The 16,392-nt window shown below is 39.0% G+C and overlaps 1 protein-coding gene across 1 annotated transcript in view; it reads left to right on the forward strand.

Annotated features, from left to right (window-relative positions):
• Positions 1-10,988, forward strand: part of DNAJC11 (DnaJ heat shock protein family (Hsp40) member C11) — a 524,045-nt gene extending 513,057 nt beyond the window's left edge. Inside the window, exon 16 of the mRNA XM_053690381.1 lies at positions 7,915-10,988. Coding sequence (XP_053546356.1) covers positions 7,915-7,940 — 26 coding nt within the window. The 3' untranslated portion in view covers positions 7,941-10,988. The remainder of the gene's footprint in view (positions 1-7,914) is intronic.
• Positions 10,989-16,392: the final 5,404 nt, after the last annotated feature.

The following is a 16,392-nucleotide window of genomic DNA, read 5'->3' on the forward strand; positions in this document are numbered from 1 at the left end:
CAATTGCAGTAATAAAGTGTGTTCAGTTTAAAATTTAAAGTGACAGTAACGGTTTTATTTTAAAACGTTTTTTGTACTTTGTTATCAAGTTTATGCCTGTTTAACATGTCTGAACTACCAGATAGACTGTGTTCTGAATGTGGGGAAGCCAGAATTCCTATTCATTTAAATAAATGTGATTTATGTGATAATGATAATGATGCCCAAGATGATTCCTCAAGTGAGGGGAGTAAGCATGGTACTGCATCATTCCCTCCATCGTCTACACGAGTCTTGCCCACTCAGGAGGCCCCTAGTACATCTAGCGCGCCAATACTCCTTACTATGCAACAATTAACGGCTGTAATGGATAATTCTGTCAAAGACATTTTAGCCAAAATGAACACTTATCAGCGTAAGCGCGGCTGCTCTGTTTTAGATACTGAAGAGCATGACGACGCTGATAATAATATTTCTGAAGGGCCCCTAACCCAGTCTGATGGGGCCAGGGAGGTTTTGTCTGAGGGAGAAATTACTGATTCAGGGAACATTTCTCAACAGGCTGAACCTGATGTGATTGCATTTAAATTTAAGTTGGAACATCTCCGCATTCTGCTTAAGGAGGTATTATCCACTCTGGATGATTGTGACAAGTTGGTCATCCCAGAGAAACTTTGTAAAATGGACAAGTTCCTAGAGGTGCCGGGGTCCCAGAAGCTTTTCCTATACCCAAGCGGGTGGCGGACATTGTTAATAAAGAATGGGAAAGGCCCGGTATTCCTTTCGTCCCTCCCCCCATATTTAAAAAATTGTTTCCTGTGGTCGACCCCAGAAAGGACTTATGGCAGACAGTCCCCAAGGTCGAGGGAGCGGTTTCCACTTTAAACAAACGCACCACTATACCCATAGAGGATAGTTGTGCTTTCAAAGATCCTATGGATAAAAAATTAGAAGGTTTGCTTAAAAAGATGTTTGTTCAGCAAGGTTACCTTCTACAACCAATTTCATGCATTGTCCCTGTCGCTACAGCCGCATGTTTCTGGTTCGATGATCTGATAAGAGCGGTCGATAGTGATTCTCCTCCTTTGGAGGAGATTATGGACAGAATCAATGCTCTCAAATTGGCTAATTCTTTCACCCTAGACGCCACTTTGCAATTGGCTAGGTTAGCGGCTAAGAATTCTGGGTTTGCTATCGTGGCGCGCAGAGCGCTTTGGTTGAAATCTTGGTCGGCTGATGCGTCTTCCAAGAACAAGCTACTTAACATTCCTTTCAAGGGGAAAACGCTGTTTGGCCCTGACTTGAAAGAGATTATCTCTGATATCACTGGGGGTAAGGGCCACGCCCTTCCTCAGGATCGGCCTTTCAAGGCAAAAAATAAACCTAATTTTCGTCCCTTTCGTAGAAACGGACCAGCCCAAGGTGCTACGTCCTCTAAGCAAGAGGGTAATACTTCTCAAGCCAAGCCAGCTTGGAGACCAATGCAAGGCTGGAACAAGGGAAAGCAGGCCAAGAAACCTGCCACTGCTACCAAGACAGCATGAAATGTTGGCCCCCGATCCGGGACCGGATCTGGTGGGGGGCAGACTCTCTCTCTTCGCTCAGGCTTGGGCAAGAGATGTTCTGGATCCTTGGGCGCTAGAAATAGTCTCCCAAGGTTATCTTCTGGAATTCAAGGGACTTCCCCCAAGGGGGAGGTTCCACAGGTCTCAGTTGTCTTCAGACCACATAAAAAGACAGGCATTCTTACATTGTGTAGAAGACCTGTTAAAAATGGGAGTGATTCATCCTGTTCCATTAAGAGAACAAGGGATGGGGTTCTACTCCAATCTGTTCATAGTTCCCAAAAAAGAGGGAACGTTCAGACCAATCTTAGATCTCAAGATCTTAAACAAGTTTCTCAAGGTTCCATCGTTCAAGATGGAAACCATTCGAACTATTCTTCCTTCCATCCAGGAAGGTCAATTCATGACCACGGTGGATTTAAAGGATGCGTATCTACATATTCCTATCCACAAGGAACATCATCGGTTCCTAAGGTTCGCATTCCTGGACAAACATTACCAGTTCGTGGCGCTTCCTTTCGGATTAGCCACTGCTCCAAGGATTTTCACAAAGGTACTAGGGTCCCTTCTAGCTGTGCTAAGACCAAGGAGCATTGCTGTAGTACCTTACTTGGACGACATTCTGATTCAAGCGTCGTCCCTTCCTCAAGCAAAGGCTCACACGGACATTGTCCTGGCCTTTCTCAGATCTCACGGGTGGAAAGTGAACGTGGAAAAGAGTTCTCTATCCCCGTCAACAAGGGTTCCCTTCTTGGGAACAATAATAGACTCCTTAGAAATGAGGATTTTTCTGACAGAGACCAGAAAAACAAAGCTTCTAGACTCTTGTCGGATACTTCATTCCGTTCCTCTTCCTTCCATAGCTCAGTGCATGGAAGTGATCGGGTTGAGGGTAGCGGCAATGGACATAGTTCCTTTTGCGCGCATTCATCTAAGACCATTACAACTGTGCATGCTCAGTCAGTGGAATGGGGACTATACAGTCTTGTCTCCGAAGATACAAGTAAATCAGAGGACCAGAGACTCACTCCGTTGGTGGCTGTCCCTGGACAACCTGTCACAAGGGATGACATTCCGCAGACCAGAGTGGGTCATTGTCACGACCGACGCCAGTCTGATGGGCTGGGGCGCGGTCTGGGGATCCCTGAAAGCTCAGGGTCTTTGGTCTCGGGAAGAATCTCTTCTACCGATAAATATTCTGGAACTGAGAGCGATATTCAATGCTCTCAAGGCTTGGCCTCAGCTAGCGAGGGCCAAGTTCATACGGTTTCAATCAGACAACATGACAACTGTTGCGTACATCAACCATCAGGGGGGAACAAGGAGTTCCCTAGCGATGGAAGAAGTGACCAAAATCATTCTATGGGCGGAGTCTCACTCCTGCCACCTGTCTGCTATCCACATCCCAGGAGTGGAAAATTGGGAAGCGGATTTTCTGAGTCGTCAGACATTGCATCCGGGGGAGTGGGAACTCCATCCGGAAATCTTTGCCCAAGTCACTCAGCTGTGGGGCATTCCAGACATGGATCTGATGGCCTCTCGTCAGAACTTCAAAGTTCCTTGCTACGGGTCCAGATCCAGGGATCCCAAGGCGGCTCTAGTGGATGCACTAGTAGCACCTTGGACCTTCAAACTAGCTTATGTGTTCCCGCCGTTTCCTCTCATCCCCAGGCTGGTAGCCAGGATCAATCAGGAGAGGGCGTCGGTGATCTTGATAGCTCCTGCGTGGCCACGCAGGACTTGGTATGCAGATCTGGTGAATATGTCATCGGCTCCACCTTGGAAGCTACCTTTGAGACGGGACCTTCTTGTTCAGGGTCCGTTCGAACATCCGAATCTGGTTTCACTCCAGCTGACTGCTTGGAGATTGAACGCTTGATTTTATCGAAGCGAGGGTTCTCAGATTCTGTTATTGATACTCTTGTTCAGGCCAGAAGCCTGTAACTAGAAAGATTTACCACAAAATTTGGAAAAAATATATCTGTTGGTGTGAATCTAAAGGATTCTCTTGGGACAAGGTTAAGATTCCTAGGATTCTATCCTTCCTTCAAGAAGGATTGGAAAAAGGATTATCTGCAAGTTCCCTGAAGGGACAGATTTCTGCCTTGTCGGTGTTACTTCACAAAAAACTGGCTGCTGTGCCAGATGTTCAAGCCTTTGTTCAGGCTCTGGTTAGAATTAAGCCTGTTTACAAACCTTTGACTCCTCCTTGGAGTCTCAATTTAGTTCTTTCAGTTCTTCAGGGGGTTCCGTTTGAACCCTTGCATTCCGTTGATATTAAGTTATTATCTTGGAAAGTTTTGTTTTTAGTTGCAATTTCTTCTGCTAGAAGAGTTTCAGAATTATCTGCTCTGCAGTGTTCTCCTCCTTATCTGGTGTTCCATGCAGATAAGGTGGTTTTACGTACTAAACCTGGTTTTCTTCCAAAAGTTGTTTCTAACAAAAACATTAACCAGGAGATTATCGTACCTTCTCTGTGTCCGAAACCAGTTTCAAAGAAGGAACGTTTGTTGCACAATTTGGATGTTGTTCGCGCTCTAAAATTCTATTTAGATGCTACAAAGGATTTTAGACAAACATCTTCCTTGTTTGTTGTTTATTCTGGTAAAAGGAGAGGTCAAAAAGCAACTTCTACCTCTCTCTCTTTTTGGATTAAAAGCATCATCAGATTGGCTTACGAGACTGCCGGACGGCAGCCTCCCGAAAGAATCACAGCTCATTCTACTAGGGCTGTGGCTTCCACATGGGCCTTCAAGAACGAGGCTTCTGTTGATCAGATATGTAGGGCAGCGACTTGGTCTTCACTGCACACTTTTACCAAATTTTACAAGTTTGATACTTTTGCTTCTTCTGAGGCTATTTTTGGGAGAAAGGTTTTGCAAGCCGTGGTGCCTTCCATTTAGGTGACCTGATTTGCTCCCTCCCTTCATCCGTGTCCTAAAGCTTTGGTATTGGTTCCCACAAGTAAGGATGACGCCGTGGACCGGACACACCTATGTTGGAGAAAACAGAATTTATGTTTACCTGATAAATTACTTTCTCCAACGGTGTGTCCGGTCCACGGCCCGCCCTGGTTTTTTTAATCAGGTCTGATAGTTTATTTTCTTTAACTACAGTCACCACGGTACCATATGGTTTCTCCTATGCAAATATTCCTCCTTAACGTCGGTCGAATGACTGGGGTAGGCGGAGCCTAGGAGGGATCATGTGACCAGCTTTGCTGGGCTCTTTGCCATTTCCTGTTGGGGAAGAGAATATCCCACAAGTAAGGATGACGCCGTGGACCGGACACACCGTTGGAGAAAGTAATTTATCAGGTAAACATAAATTCTGTTTTATTGTAGTTAAACTTAGACCAGCTACTAGGAAGTGTCAAAAACATCATGCTCGTGACTAAAATAGAATATTACAGTGCAACCAAGCCACTGTGTGATATTTAGTATGTGTGTGTGATTTTATATAAAACAGAGAAAATATTACTATACATAACTTTCACGGAAAGTAGTTGTCTTAAACATAGGCACTACATTATTTCTGTAATTTCTGCTGTAAAAAAAAAGTATCTATAGCAGACAAAGGTACTCGCTGAATTTAAATGACTTAAAACTTTATTCCAATTGTGTTTTGGGGTTATCACCCCATCCTCAGAAGAAATTAGACTTTCAACCTTAGGTGAACTAGTAACTTTTTTTTCTCTGGGCTAGAAACTTATTTCCCTGTAACTGATATTTTTACACACACAAAACTACACATACAAAGCTACCCAGTTCCATAGCCTTGGTTGGGTGTCTCTTTCCAAATGCTGCAGGCAGGGGGAAAAGAACTACAGGTCTGGAAAAACTCAGAGTAACCTGAGATTGGTAAAGGGGAAGCTTTATAAAAAGAGTGAGAGTGGGAGGTGCTGAAGAGGTAGAGGGGAGTGATTAGCTCTGATGAGCAGTTCTTACAACACCTTTGTAATCCCCTAGGACCACTTGGCCCCTCACTGAGGAATATACACAAACAGAAGATTTGTGTTAACCCCTTCTCAGATTTCTCTGGCAGATAAGGTTACTTAGTGACACTTCTCAGATAATGTTCCTCTCTAAAACTTAAGACATTTGACAATTTTTATATTTCCTAGTTTATCTAGCAATTTATTTAACTCTTTAGTGGAAAATCTATTTTGTATGCCTGAGTGTTTTTGCAGTCTTTTCAGTACCCAACAATTGAACCTCTATCAGGTTCATATGAGTGTTTTTCTGGCTGTGATACTTGCCAATGCGTTACCAGCCACTGACCTCACCGCACGTCACTGATATAGATATATATATATATATATATATATATATATATATATATATATATATATATATATATAGTATATGCACCTGCACCGCAAACTCACCTTAATAAACATTGTATAACTCGTTCTGCAGCTTTGTGCTACAATGTAACTACAGGACCCACCATTGTGACATGCTAAAAGAACTAAACTGGCTGTCGCTGGAATCCAGAAGCACCCTTCATCTTTCCAGCTTTGTGTTTAAGAGCTTTTCTGGGAAGCTCCCACCCTACCTGAGCAGAATGCTTTCCCCAGCTATTCCCACCTCCTATAACCTCCGATCCAGTACCAGCACATTATTTAGTTTGCATCCATACAAAAAGAAAGCAGCTCGATCCTCCTTTTCCTACAGAGCACCACAGTTATGGAACGACCTCCCGCACACTTTCAAACCTTCCCCAAGCCTAAAATCCTTTAAGAGATCCCTCTCTACATATCTCAAAACAGAATGCACCTGTCATGCTTGATTATATATTTGCTACCTGTTCTATGTTAAATTTTTGCATATATTGTGTATTAATATTGTTGTTTTGTATTTTATTGTACCCTATTGTATCAATGCAATGTTTTGTGGACCCAGGACATACTTGAAAACGAGAGAAATTTCAATGTATCCTTCCTGGTAAAATATTTTATAAATAATATATATATATATATAATTTTGACAGGTAAATAAAACAAAACAAGGCTCTATTTCTGTTTAAATGGAGTGATGGCAAAAATGCTAAAATTTATCTTGTATTTTGGGCAAGTTCTTCTCTGAAAGTCCCAGTAGTGAAGGGGTAAATTATGTGGTGAGCATGCTGGTTACTGAAATCCATGGATAATATATATATATATATATATATATATATATATATATATTTATCATATTAATGTTTTATATATATATATATATATATATATATATATTATGAAGTAGCCACATTGGGCAGTGTAATACTTTGCAATATTATAGCATTTTCTGTTATTTATAAATGTTGCTTAAAGGGACTTTAAACCCAATTTTTTTTCTCTCATGATTCAGATAGAGAAAACCATTTTAAACCACTTTCTAAATTACTTCTGTTATCTAATTTGCTTCATTCTCTTTATATTCCTTCCTGAAAAGCATATCTAGATAGGCTCAGTAGCTTCTGATTGGTGGCTGCACATATTTTCCTCATGTGATTGGCTCACCCATGTCCATTGCTATTTCTTTAAGAAAGGATATCTAAAGAATGAAGCAAATTATATAATAGAAGTAAATTGTAATGTTGTTTAAAATTGTATTCTCTGACTCATTAAAGAAAATGTTTGGGTTTAATGTCCATTTAAGCTATACAAAGTACACATTAATAGCATTATTTGACATAAATTGATTTAATGATAATTTGTGCAACAATGAAAAACTAATCTTAGCTTATAATTGGCTTACATTTCAGCTGAGTGGTCAGTTTAATCAGCAGGGTGATGTGTCCATTAAATGTGTGTGTAAGCGATATAGAATTATTGAATAGAAAATTGACAGTACCAGTATTCCAGCTTGCTTACCCCCAGAAATACTCTGTATACAATGTTACCAGTGCACCAGGATATCTAATTTGCATATCTTACCCACGGTTCCCTTGTACATTGGTAACAGTGTATACAGAGTATTTTTCGGGAGTGTAAACCAGCGGTAATCTGCTAATCTATTCAATAATTAATCTCTTACAATTATGTAATGGAGGATTTTAATCTCATGGTTTTAACACACACACACACACACACACACACACACATATATATATATATATATATATATATATATATATATATATATATGTACAACAGTAGGGAAGTTTTGTTTGGTGTTTTTTTTCCCTTGGTTTTGGCCAAACACATTCAAAGGTGATTAACATTCCGGAGCTTGTATATGAAAAATGAAAGCGTCTCATCTGCAAAAAACTAACAGACCATGCAAGTCCCAAATCATCTCTGCAAACATAGTTTTCATTTTAGCAATCTATCTTATGTGCCGTTTTACAGTTTAGCTTCTGTTTTTTTTTCCCTTCAATGTTTTAGCTCACAAGATTGATGCAGACGGGTAGCTTTTCTCATGGGAAGAACGACACTACGCAAAACTTGAATTAGCAAAGGCTGAAACCTTGGACCTTTACACCTGAAAGCAAAGAAGTCCTGGAGAAGTTTTTATTTTTATTAATACCTTAAAGACATACCCGGATGATACGCCATGACAATGAATATTATATGCAGTCCACTTTCGGTGGCGATATTTCAGTTTTATAGAAAATTCCGCAAGGATTAGTATTGTATATGTTCTCCTTGAAAATAGCAACCGTAGGATGTCTGTGCCATTGGGTGAGATTTCCTGATGTTTTAATTAAAAAACAAGGCCTTGAAAAAGAGACTTTATGTGTATACTGACAATATTCCAGGAACTTAATAAACCCACATCTGTTTTGAGGCTTGGGCTGTTACATTATAAATTCCAATTTAAGGGAATTAAAATGCAAAATGAAACCTTCATGATTCAGAGTGTACAATTTATAAAATAAGAAACTTTCAATTTGACCTTTCTTTTGTAATTTTTCAACTAGATCAAACTGATGTAGGCTTAAAGGGACAGTAAACTAAAAAAAAATCTTTCATGATTTAAATAGGGCATGTAATTTTAAACAACGGACAGTAAACTCAAAAAATCTTTCATGATTTAAATAGGGCATGTAATTTTAAACAACTTTCTAATTTACTTTTATTACCAATTTTGCTTTGTTCTCTTGGTATTCTTAGTTGAAAGCTAAATCTAGGAGGTTCATGTGCTAATTTCTTAGACCTTGAAGACTGCCTCTAAACAAAAAGCATTTTAACAGTTTTTCACCACTAGAGGGTGTTAGTTCATGTGTTTCATATAGATAACATTGAGCTCAGGCACGTAAAGCTCCTAGGAGTCAGCACTGATTGGCTAAAAATGCAAGTCTGTCAAATAAACTGAAATAAGGGGGCAGTTTGCAGAGGCATAGATACAAGGTAATCACAGAGGTAAAAGTATATTATTATAACTGTGTTGGTTATGCAAAACTGGGGAATGGGTAATAAAGACATTATCTACCTTTTTAAACAACAAACATTCGGGTGTTTACTGTCCCTTTAAAGGGATATGAAAACCAACATTGCATGCGATTTATAACAACTTTCTAATTTACTTTGATTGTGAATTTTACTTTGTTCTTTTGGTATCTTTTGTTGAAAAGCAGGGATGTAAGCTTAGGAGCCAGCCCATTTTTGGAGCACTATATAGCACCAGTTTTGCAAGAATGTTATCCATTTCCAAGATTACTAAATGGCAGTAATATTTCCTGCCATTTAGTGCTCCAGATGCCTACTTAGGTATCTCTTCAACATAGAATATCATAAGAACAAAGAAAATTTGATAATAGAAATCGGAAACTTTTTTAAAATGGTCTGCTCTGTCTGAGTCACAAGAGAACATTTTTGGGTTTCATATCCCTTTTAGAAAAATGCATGAGTTGAGCTTTATATAGTGTTTGCAACAAAATACAGGACAGCACGTCCTCTTAGACAGGAGTTTAGTTTAAGGTAAATTGTATTTTTTAATTTTGTCTGAATCATGAAAGTTTGTTTGACGTCCCTTTAAATGAATATAATATTTATATTTAAATTCAGAATATGCACAAATTCGTGGGTTTGCAGAGGATTTCAATTAGACATAATTTTTTTTATATTTTTTTTTCACACTACTTGCTAATAATAGGTTTGATAACCCTGAGAGCACTACGCGGCTAGTCAATATCTTATGCTTTGAGTCACCGCAGTATATCAGAAGTTAGATGTATATTTATTGAAAAAGTGTATAGATTTTATTATACTTTTTAATTGCACATCTACTCTCTGATTCTGTGTTTCTCAAGGCTATATATATATATTTGTGTGTGTGTAGGTAAAGGGTGCAGAGAGGAAAATATGTTGATCGAAGCTTTGTATTCCTGGCTTAACTTTGGTGTTTTTTTCTTTATTTTGTTAGCTTTATTCACTCTCTATAGAACAGCTCAAGGTATTTTGTTTAAATCCAGGCAAAATATAACCTCACTTTTTTATTTTTTTATTTTTTTGTAATATGTTTATACATTAGACGTGCAAAAATTCATTTTCTTTATTCGCTTGTTTTTAGTTTGCAAAACAAATAACGAATTTGAACTGATTTTGTCTTAAATTCATGAACTAAACAAACTAATGAATGAATACATTTATCTATTAAATAGAGAAACTCAAAGAACTACTGAATGAATTTTATATTCGTTTATTAGTTTGCTTGGTTATTGAACACATTTCGGACAAAATTGGTTCAAATTTGTTTTGTAAGCGAATAACGAAAACAAATTTTTGCACGGGTCTATTATGCATACTATGATTCTCTGGGCCATGGCTAGAATAAAATATGTCAAACATTCTGTTTATATAAAAGAAAAAAGAAATGCAATTTATGTTGTAAACTTGAAGAGTTTTTATTTGGCTTAAAGGGACACTGAACTCAAATTTTTTCTTTTGTGATTCAGACAGAGCATGCAATTTTAAGCAACGTTCTCATTTACTCCTATTATCAAATGTTCTTCATTATCTTGGTATCTTTATTTGAAAAGCAAGAATGTAAGTTTAGATGACGGCCCATTTTTGGTGAACAACCTGGGTTGTTCTTGCTTATTGGTGGATTAATTTAACCGACCAATAAACAAGTGCTGTCCAGAGTCCTAAACCAAAAAATAGCTTAGATGCCTTCTTTTTCAAATAAAGATACCAAGAGAACGAAGAAAAATTGATAATAGGAGTAAATTAGAATGTTGCTTAAAATTGCATGCTCTATCTGAATCACAAAAGAAAAAAATTGGGTTCAGTGTCCCTTTAATATCTTAAAGTTATTAACTGGTTCTCAATAATCAGCACCTTCTGTATTTCTCCCACCCAATCCTCTGCAAGCCTCATTAATCTTGTTGGGAAACACATGTTGACATCTTAAACAAGGGTTTAACTTCCCCAAGGAAATACACAGTTTGTTCATTTTCTACACTCAATGCCATCAAATGAAATAAATATATGAATAAAATGCATTATTTTTGAGACTTGTTGGTTCTCAGGAGCTGTATTGTGCTTTTAAATTGTTGCTATAAAACAACACACAGGGTAAGATCTTTAAAACAAATGTTTACTACAACGTGGTTGTTTTGTGTATGATGCAGAGTAACAGATAACCTTCGACCAGAAGGAATTAGCATACACAAAGTTTATTTAACCAAGATGATACCATTCTACAATGCAAAGATGGTAAAGGCAGAATTTCAATGTAGATATATCTGAGATATAATAGTATCAGAAATACATGTAACCAGATAAACAATTATACTTAGATTCAATTAGAAGATAATGCAACACACTGTGAGTGTGATGATCGCAGGATAGATGGATGCCCAGTGCATGATGTGACGCTACCAGTGATGTGACGCTACCAAGCAAAAAAAGACCTTTAATTCTATGTGTCCATCCCCTGTCTGATATAGTCAGGTTACACAGACAAGTATACACTGCCTTTTGCACTTAGAGTAGTTAGCAAGCAACAGGTTTTGGTTGAAATACACATCCTCCTATCAAACAAAAGAGTATCATGTTAACTCCTTATTCCCTGTTTCAATGAGTCAATATTCATATACAAATTACTAGAAAAATATGTGTACCAAAGAATAAAAGACTCCAACATTTTTGAACATCTCAGATATTTGAAGGACTATCTAAGCACTTGGTAATATCCTGAAGACAAGTGAAGGCAAAGGTGTCTATATCAACGCAGGTCAACAAGCGGCATGTAGCCATCATGTTATTCCAACTAGTTTTCACACGCCAACTACTCTTCCACATAGGAATAACAGCCACCAGTTTTTAAATTGCATGGGAGTTTACACTCTAAGCATCATTTTCACGTTTCTGACACTGGATTACAATTACAGAGCTGAATAAATTTTGGTCTTGAGAGATATGACACTGACATTTTGTTAGCACAATTTATATGGTTTTGCAAAGCAAGTTGTTTTGAGATATACCCCTTGAAATACCTGGTGGAATTTATGCTCTTTGTCCTTTTTTTGTGGCAATTTAGGGACAGATTTAAATTACATTGTGCTCTTATCTAAGCAATCACTTTGCAGAATGTTGCAGTCAGGTACTTTTCAACATGCTGTAATATGATAGAGGCACTCCAGATTCTGTGAAGCAAGCACAATTTTCAGAGATATTTTACAACAAAATTGGGCACTTAAGGTGGTGAGAGTCCACAAGTCTTTATCAATGGAAATTCAGTACTTATCCACCAGGAGGTGGCAAAAACACCCTACTCCAGAACTTTTAATGTTTCACACTCCCTGTACCTCCTTGTCTTTTCTTTGCCTCTCCAAGGAGAAAATAAAGACTTGAGGTCTTAAGAGAAAGGGGTGTCTCTGACCCCATATTCCCCTCATAAGTTGAAACTTTGAAGAGAGGGGCTTAGGAGGGTACTGGGTTGTTTAATCTAAATTTCCCTGCAGGAGTCTTTAATCAGAAGCCTGCCACAGGTGTAGCTAGGACTGGACCGTCAGCTTCCTCCTGTTTGCACATACTACTGTACTTTTAATGGAAATCCTCTACTGTTGGGTACAGTACTGGAGGGGCTTTCTACTTTATGCAGAGTTTGCAGCTGGGTAAGCACAGTGGAGTTGAATGTAAGCTCAGGTTAGTACTTTCTCCCACACAGTCCACAGGCTAAGCGTAGGTACATATAGTATATGTATAGCATAGCCAGATGACTTTTTATCAGGCAGCACAGTTTCAGAGAGCATGGGGCACCACTATACTATGTAAGGGTATAGTGTCTCTACTGTAATATTAGTGTGGAACGCGTTAGACTGCTTTTTTTTTTTAAGGGGCTACACCTTTATTTACTGGGAGCGCTAACATTTTGGTGCAGCAGTCCAACAGCTATGTAAAGCTTGTACTTTGTGATGTCAGACTTTCTTTTCGTGTTGGTATTTAGTGCAGTGCAGTCGCACTTAACGTAGCTCGCACTTACCTGATAAATGAATTTGTTTTTTGGTGGTGAGAGTCCACCAGACCCACCCAAGTTTTATTTCCTTCTAATTGGCGGCAGTTCTCGTTTGCACCTCTTCACCCTGCTCTGACTTTCTGTTTCTCCTTTACTTGACTATACAATAGACTAGGAGGTACTGGTAGTGGGAGGGATTAAAAGTTCTGGTGTAAGGTGTCTTTGTCTCCTTCTGGTGGCTTGTTACTTTATTTCTAAATAGTATAGACTCATGGACTCTCACCACCAAGAAATAAATACATTTATCAGGTAAGCATAAATTATATTTCTTTCTAATGACACGGTGAGTCCACGGATCATCATCAATTACTGTTGGGAATATTACTCCTGGCCAGCAGGAGGAGGCAAAGAGCACCACAGCAAAGCTGATAAATATCACTTCCTACCCACAATCCCCCAGTCATTCTCTTTGCCTCTCGTGCAAGAAGGAGGTGAAGTGTTTGGTGCTTTACAAGTACCCAATACATACATACATGTACAAGGAACTAAGATATGAAGCTTTTTTTGAATGTGCCTTGTCTAAATAGAATGAGAGCCAAAATAGCTGGCTTTATTGTGCTAGCCTTAGTGGTGTTTTTAGATATTTTAGTTGATCCTTCCTCCAAGTCCAGGTTTCTAGCACTTCTTACAAGGGCACGACTTTGTTTGGAATGGTCTGGCAGAAATTATTTCTGATTTTATGTAAGGGTTTTTTCAACTATAGCCATGAAATAGACCTTAAGGACGCCAAAGTAACTTTCGTTCCTTTAGTAACTGCAAAGGACAATTTTCCTCTCTCCCTCTTTCAAGTGGGTACAGTCCAAATTTTCTTGGCAGCCTAAGCAGTCTTGGGACAAGGGGAAGCATTCTAGAAATCCTCTGCTGAGGCTTTATCAGTAAGAGAGGTTTATCCCCGATCTGGGATCGGGTCAAGTGGGGGACAGATTTTATTGAGTCTAGAATCCTTGACTGTGAACACAGTAATCAAGGTTATAAATAGAATTCATACCTTCCTCCCAGGGATTCCTTCTCTTATGTTAGTCTGCAGACCAGATATAGAGAGAGGCACTCTTGAAATGTATCCAGGATTATTTTCCTCCCTGGGAGTGGTTGTCTATCTTCTTTACCATCCATCAATCAGAGATTATTGGTTCTATGCTTTCCTGGGTGTAAGAGGGTCCGCATGACAACTATAGACTGGATGGATGCGTATATATCATGTTCCCATCCACAGGGATCATAAAGTTCATGAACTTCACCTTTCTAGTCAAGCCTTTCAGTCTGCGGCTTCTTCAGTTGGTTCTGCCTCAGTCTCTAGAATCTTCTCTAAGTTCTGGGGGCTCCTTGACAAGGATAAGGTCTCAGGTTTTGTAGCGACAACCTACTTGAGTATTGGTTTAGATGCTATATTTCAAGCAGCTATCTCTTTTAAATATATTGTTGTACTTCCTGGTTCTTACAGATGGAAAGTGATTCTGGATAAGAGTTCTCTGGTTCTATCTATGAGGATAGTATTCCAGGGGTCCAAATAGTACCCTTCTTTCTCTTGTAAGATGTATCGAGTCCACGGATTCATCCTTAATTGTGGGATATTCTCCTTCCCTACAGGAAGTGGCAAAGAGAGCACCCACAGCAGAGCTGTCTATATAGCTCCTCCCTTAGCTCCACCCCCCAGTCATTCTCTTTGCCTACTCTTAGTACTAGGAAGGGCAGAGCGAGTGTGGTGACAAAAATGTTAGTTTTTTTATTTCTCAAGCAAAAGTTTGTTATTTTAAATGGTACCGGTGTGTACTATTTACTCTCTGGCAGAAAAGGGATGAAGATTTCTGCAAGGAGGATGATGATTTTACCACTTTGTAACTAAGATCCACTGCTGTTCTCACAAGGGCTGAAGAGTACAGGAAAACTTCAGTTGCATATGAGGTATGTTCAGTCTATATTGTTCTAGACAGACTGTGTTAATTCTAGAAAAGGCTGGCAATATTCCCATGAGGGAAGGGTGTAAACTGTAGTCAGACACTTGGATAGAAATTTCAGCTTGCATGAAGGGCTCATTAGTTACTGGTGACACTGTTAGGAAAAAAACGTTTTTGTTTATTCAGTAAATGATGCAATTATAACGTTTTTTTGAAGGGACTAAAAGGGTCATTGTGGCTTGTTTTTGGGTTTTTAACCCACATGGTTAATTAAGAGACACTCTGGTGTTTTTCTGATAGGCCTCAAAACATCGAGTGAGGTGGGAGGGGCCTATTTTCACACCTCAGTTGCGCAGTTTCTTTTTCTCAGAGACATCTAACTGCTTCTCCAGAGGTTCCTGCTGTGTTTGAGGGCTGTAAAAGAAGTTTTTTTTCCCGCAAATCGTTCTGAAGGGCAGGTAGGAGCCACAGCAGAGCTGTGGGCAGGTGCTGAAAGTCCTTTTTACCGGTTTTTACGTTTTTTCAAAACAGTTTTGCCATTAAGGGGTTAATTGTTTATTTGCATAGCTGTGCAAAGTTACTAAGGCTTTATGATGTTACTGTAAAAATTTTGTTAAGTTTACTGCTTTTTTACACTGTTTTGCAGAATTTGTGCAGCTTTTTTTCTCTTAAAGGCACAGTACCGTTTTAATTCTAAGTGTTATTTACTTTGATTACAGTGTTTTCCAAGCTTGCTTGTTACATTACTAGCCTGTTTAACATGTCTGACACCAAGGAAAATCCTTGTTCAATATGTTTGGAAGCCATTGTGGAACCCCCTCTTAGAATGTGTCCCAATTGTACTGATATGTCTATAAACTATAAAGAACATATATTAGCACTTAAAAATAGAGCAATAGATGATTCTCAGTCAGAAGTAAATGAGGGTTCCCCATCTAGTTCTCCCCAAGTGTCACAACCAGTAACGCCCGCACAAGTGACGCCAAGTACCTCTAGTGCGTCAAATTCTTTTACTTTATAAGACATGGCCACAGTTATGAATACAACCCTCACAGAGGTTTTATCTAAACTGCCTGGTTTACAAGGAAAGCGGGACAGCTCTGGGTTTAGGAAAAATGCTGAGCCGTCTGCCGCTTTAGTTAGCCGTATCTGATATGCCCTCACAATGCTCTGAAGTAGGGGTGAGGGATTTGTTATCTGAGGGAGAAATTTCTGATTCAGGAAAGACGCTTCCTCAGACAGATTCTGATATGACAGCCTTTAAATTTAAGCTTGAACACCTCCGCTTATTGCTCAGGGAGGTATTAGCGACTCTAGATGATTGTGACCATATAGTGGTTCCAGAGAAATTGTGTAAAATGGATAAATACTTAGAAGTTCCTGTTTACACTGATGTTTTTCCAGTCCCTAAGATAATTGTGAATATTATTACTAAGGAGTGGGATAGACCAGGTATTCCATTCACTCCCCCTCCTGTTTTTAAGAAAATGTTTTCCATATCTG

Source organism: Bombina bombina, chromosome 8 (genome assembly GCF_027579735.1).
Source record: "Bombina bombina isolate aBomBom1 chromosome 8, aBomBom1.pri, whole genome shotgun sequence".
NCBI classification, from domain to species: domain Eukaryota; kingdom Metazoa; phylum Chordata; class Amphibia; order Anura; family Bombinatoridae; genus Bombina; species Bombina bombina.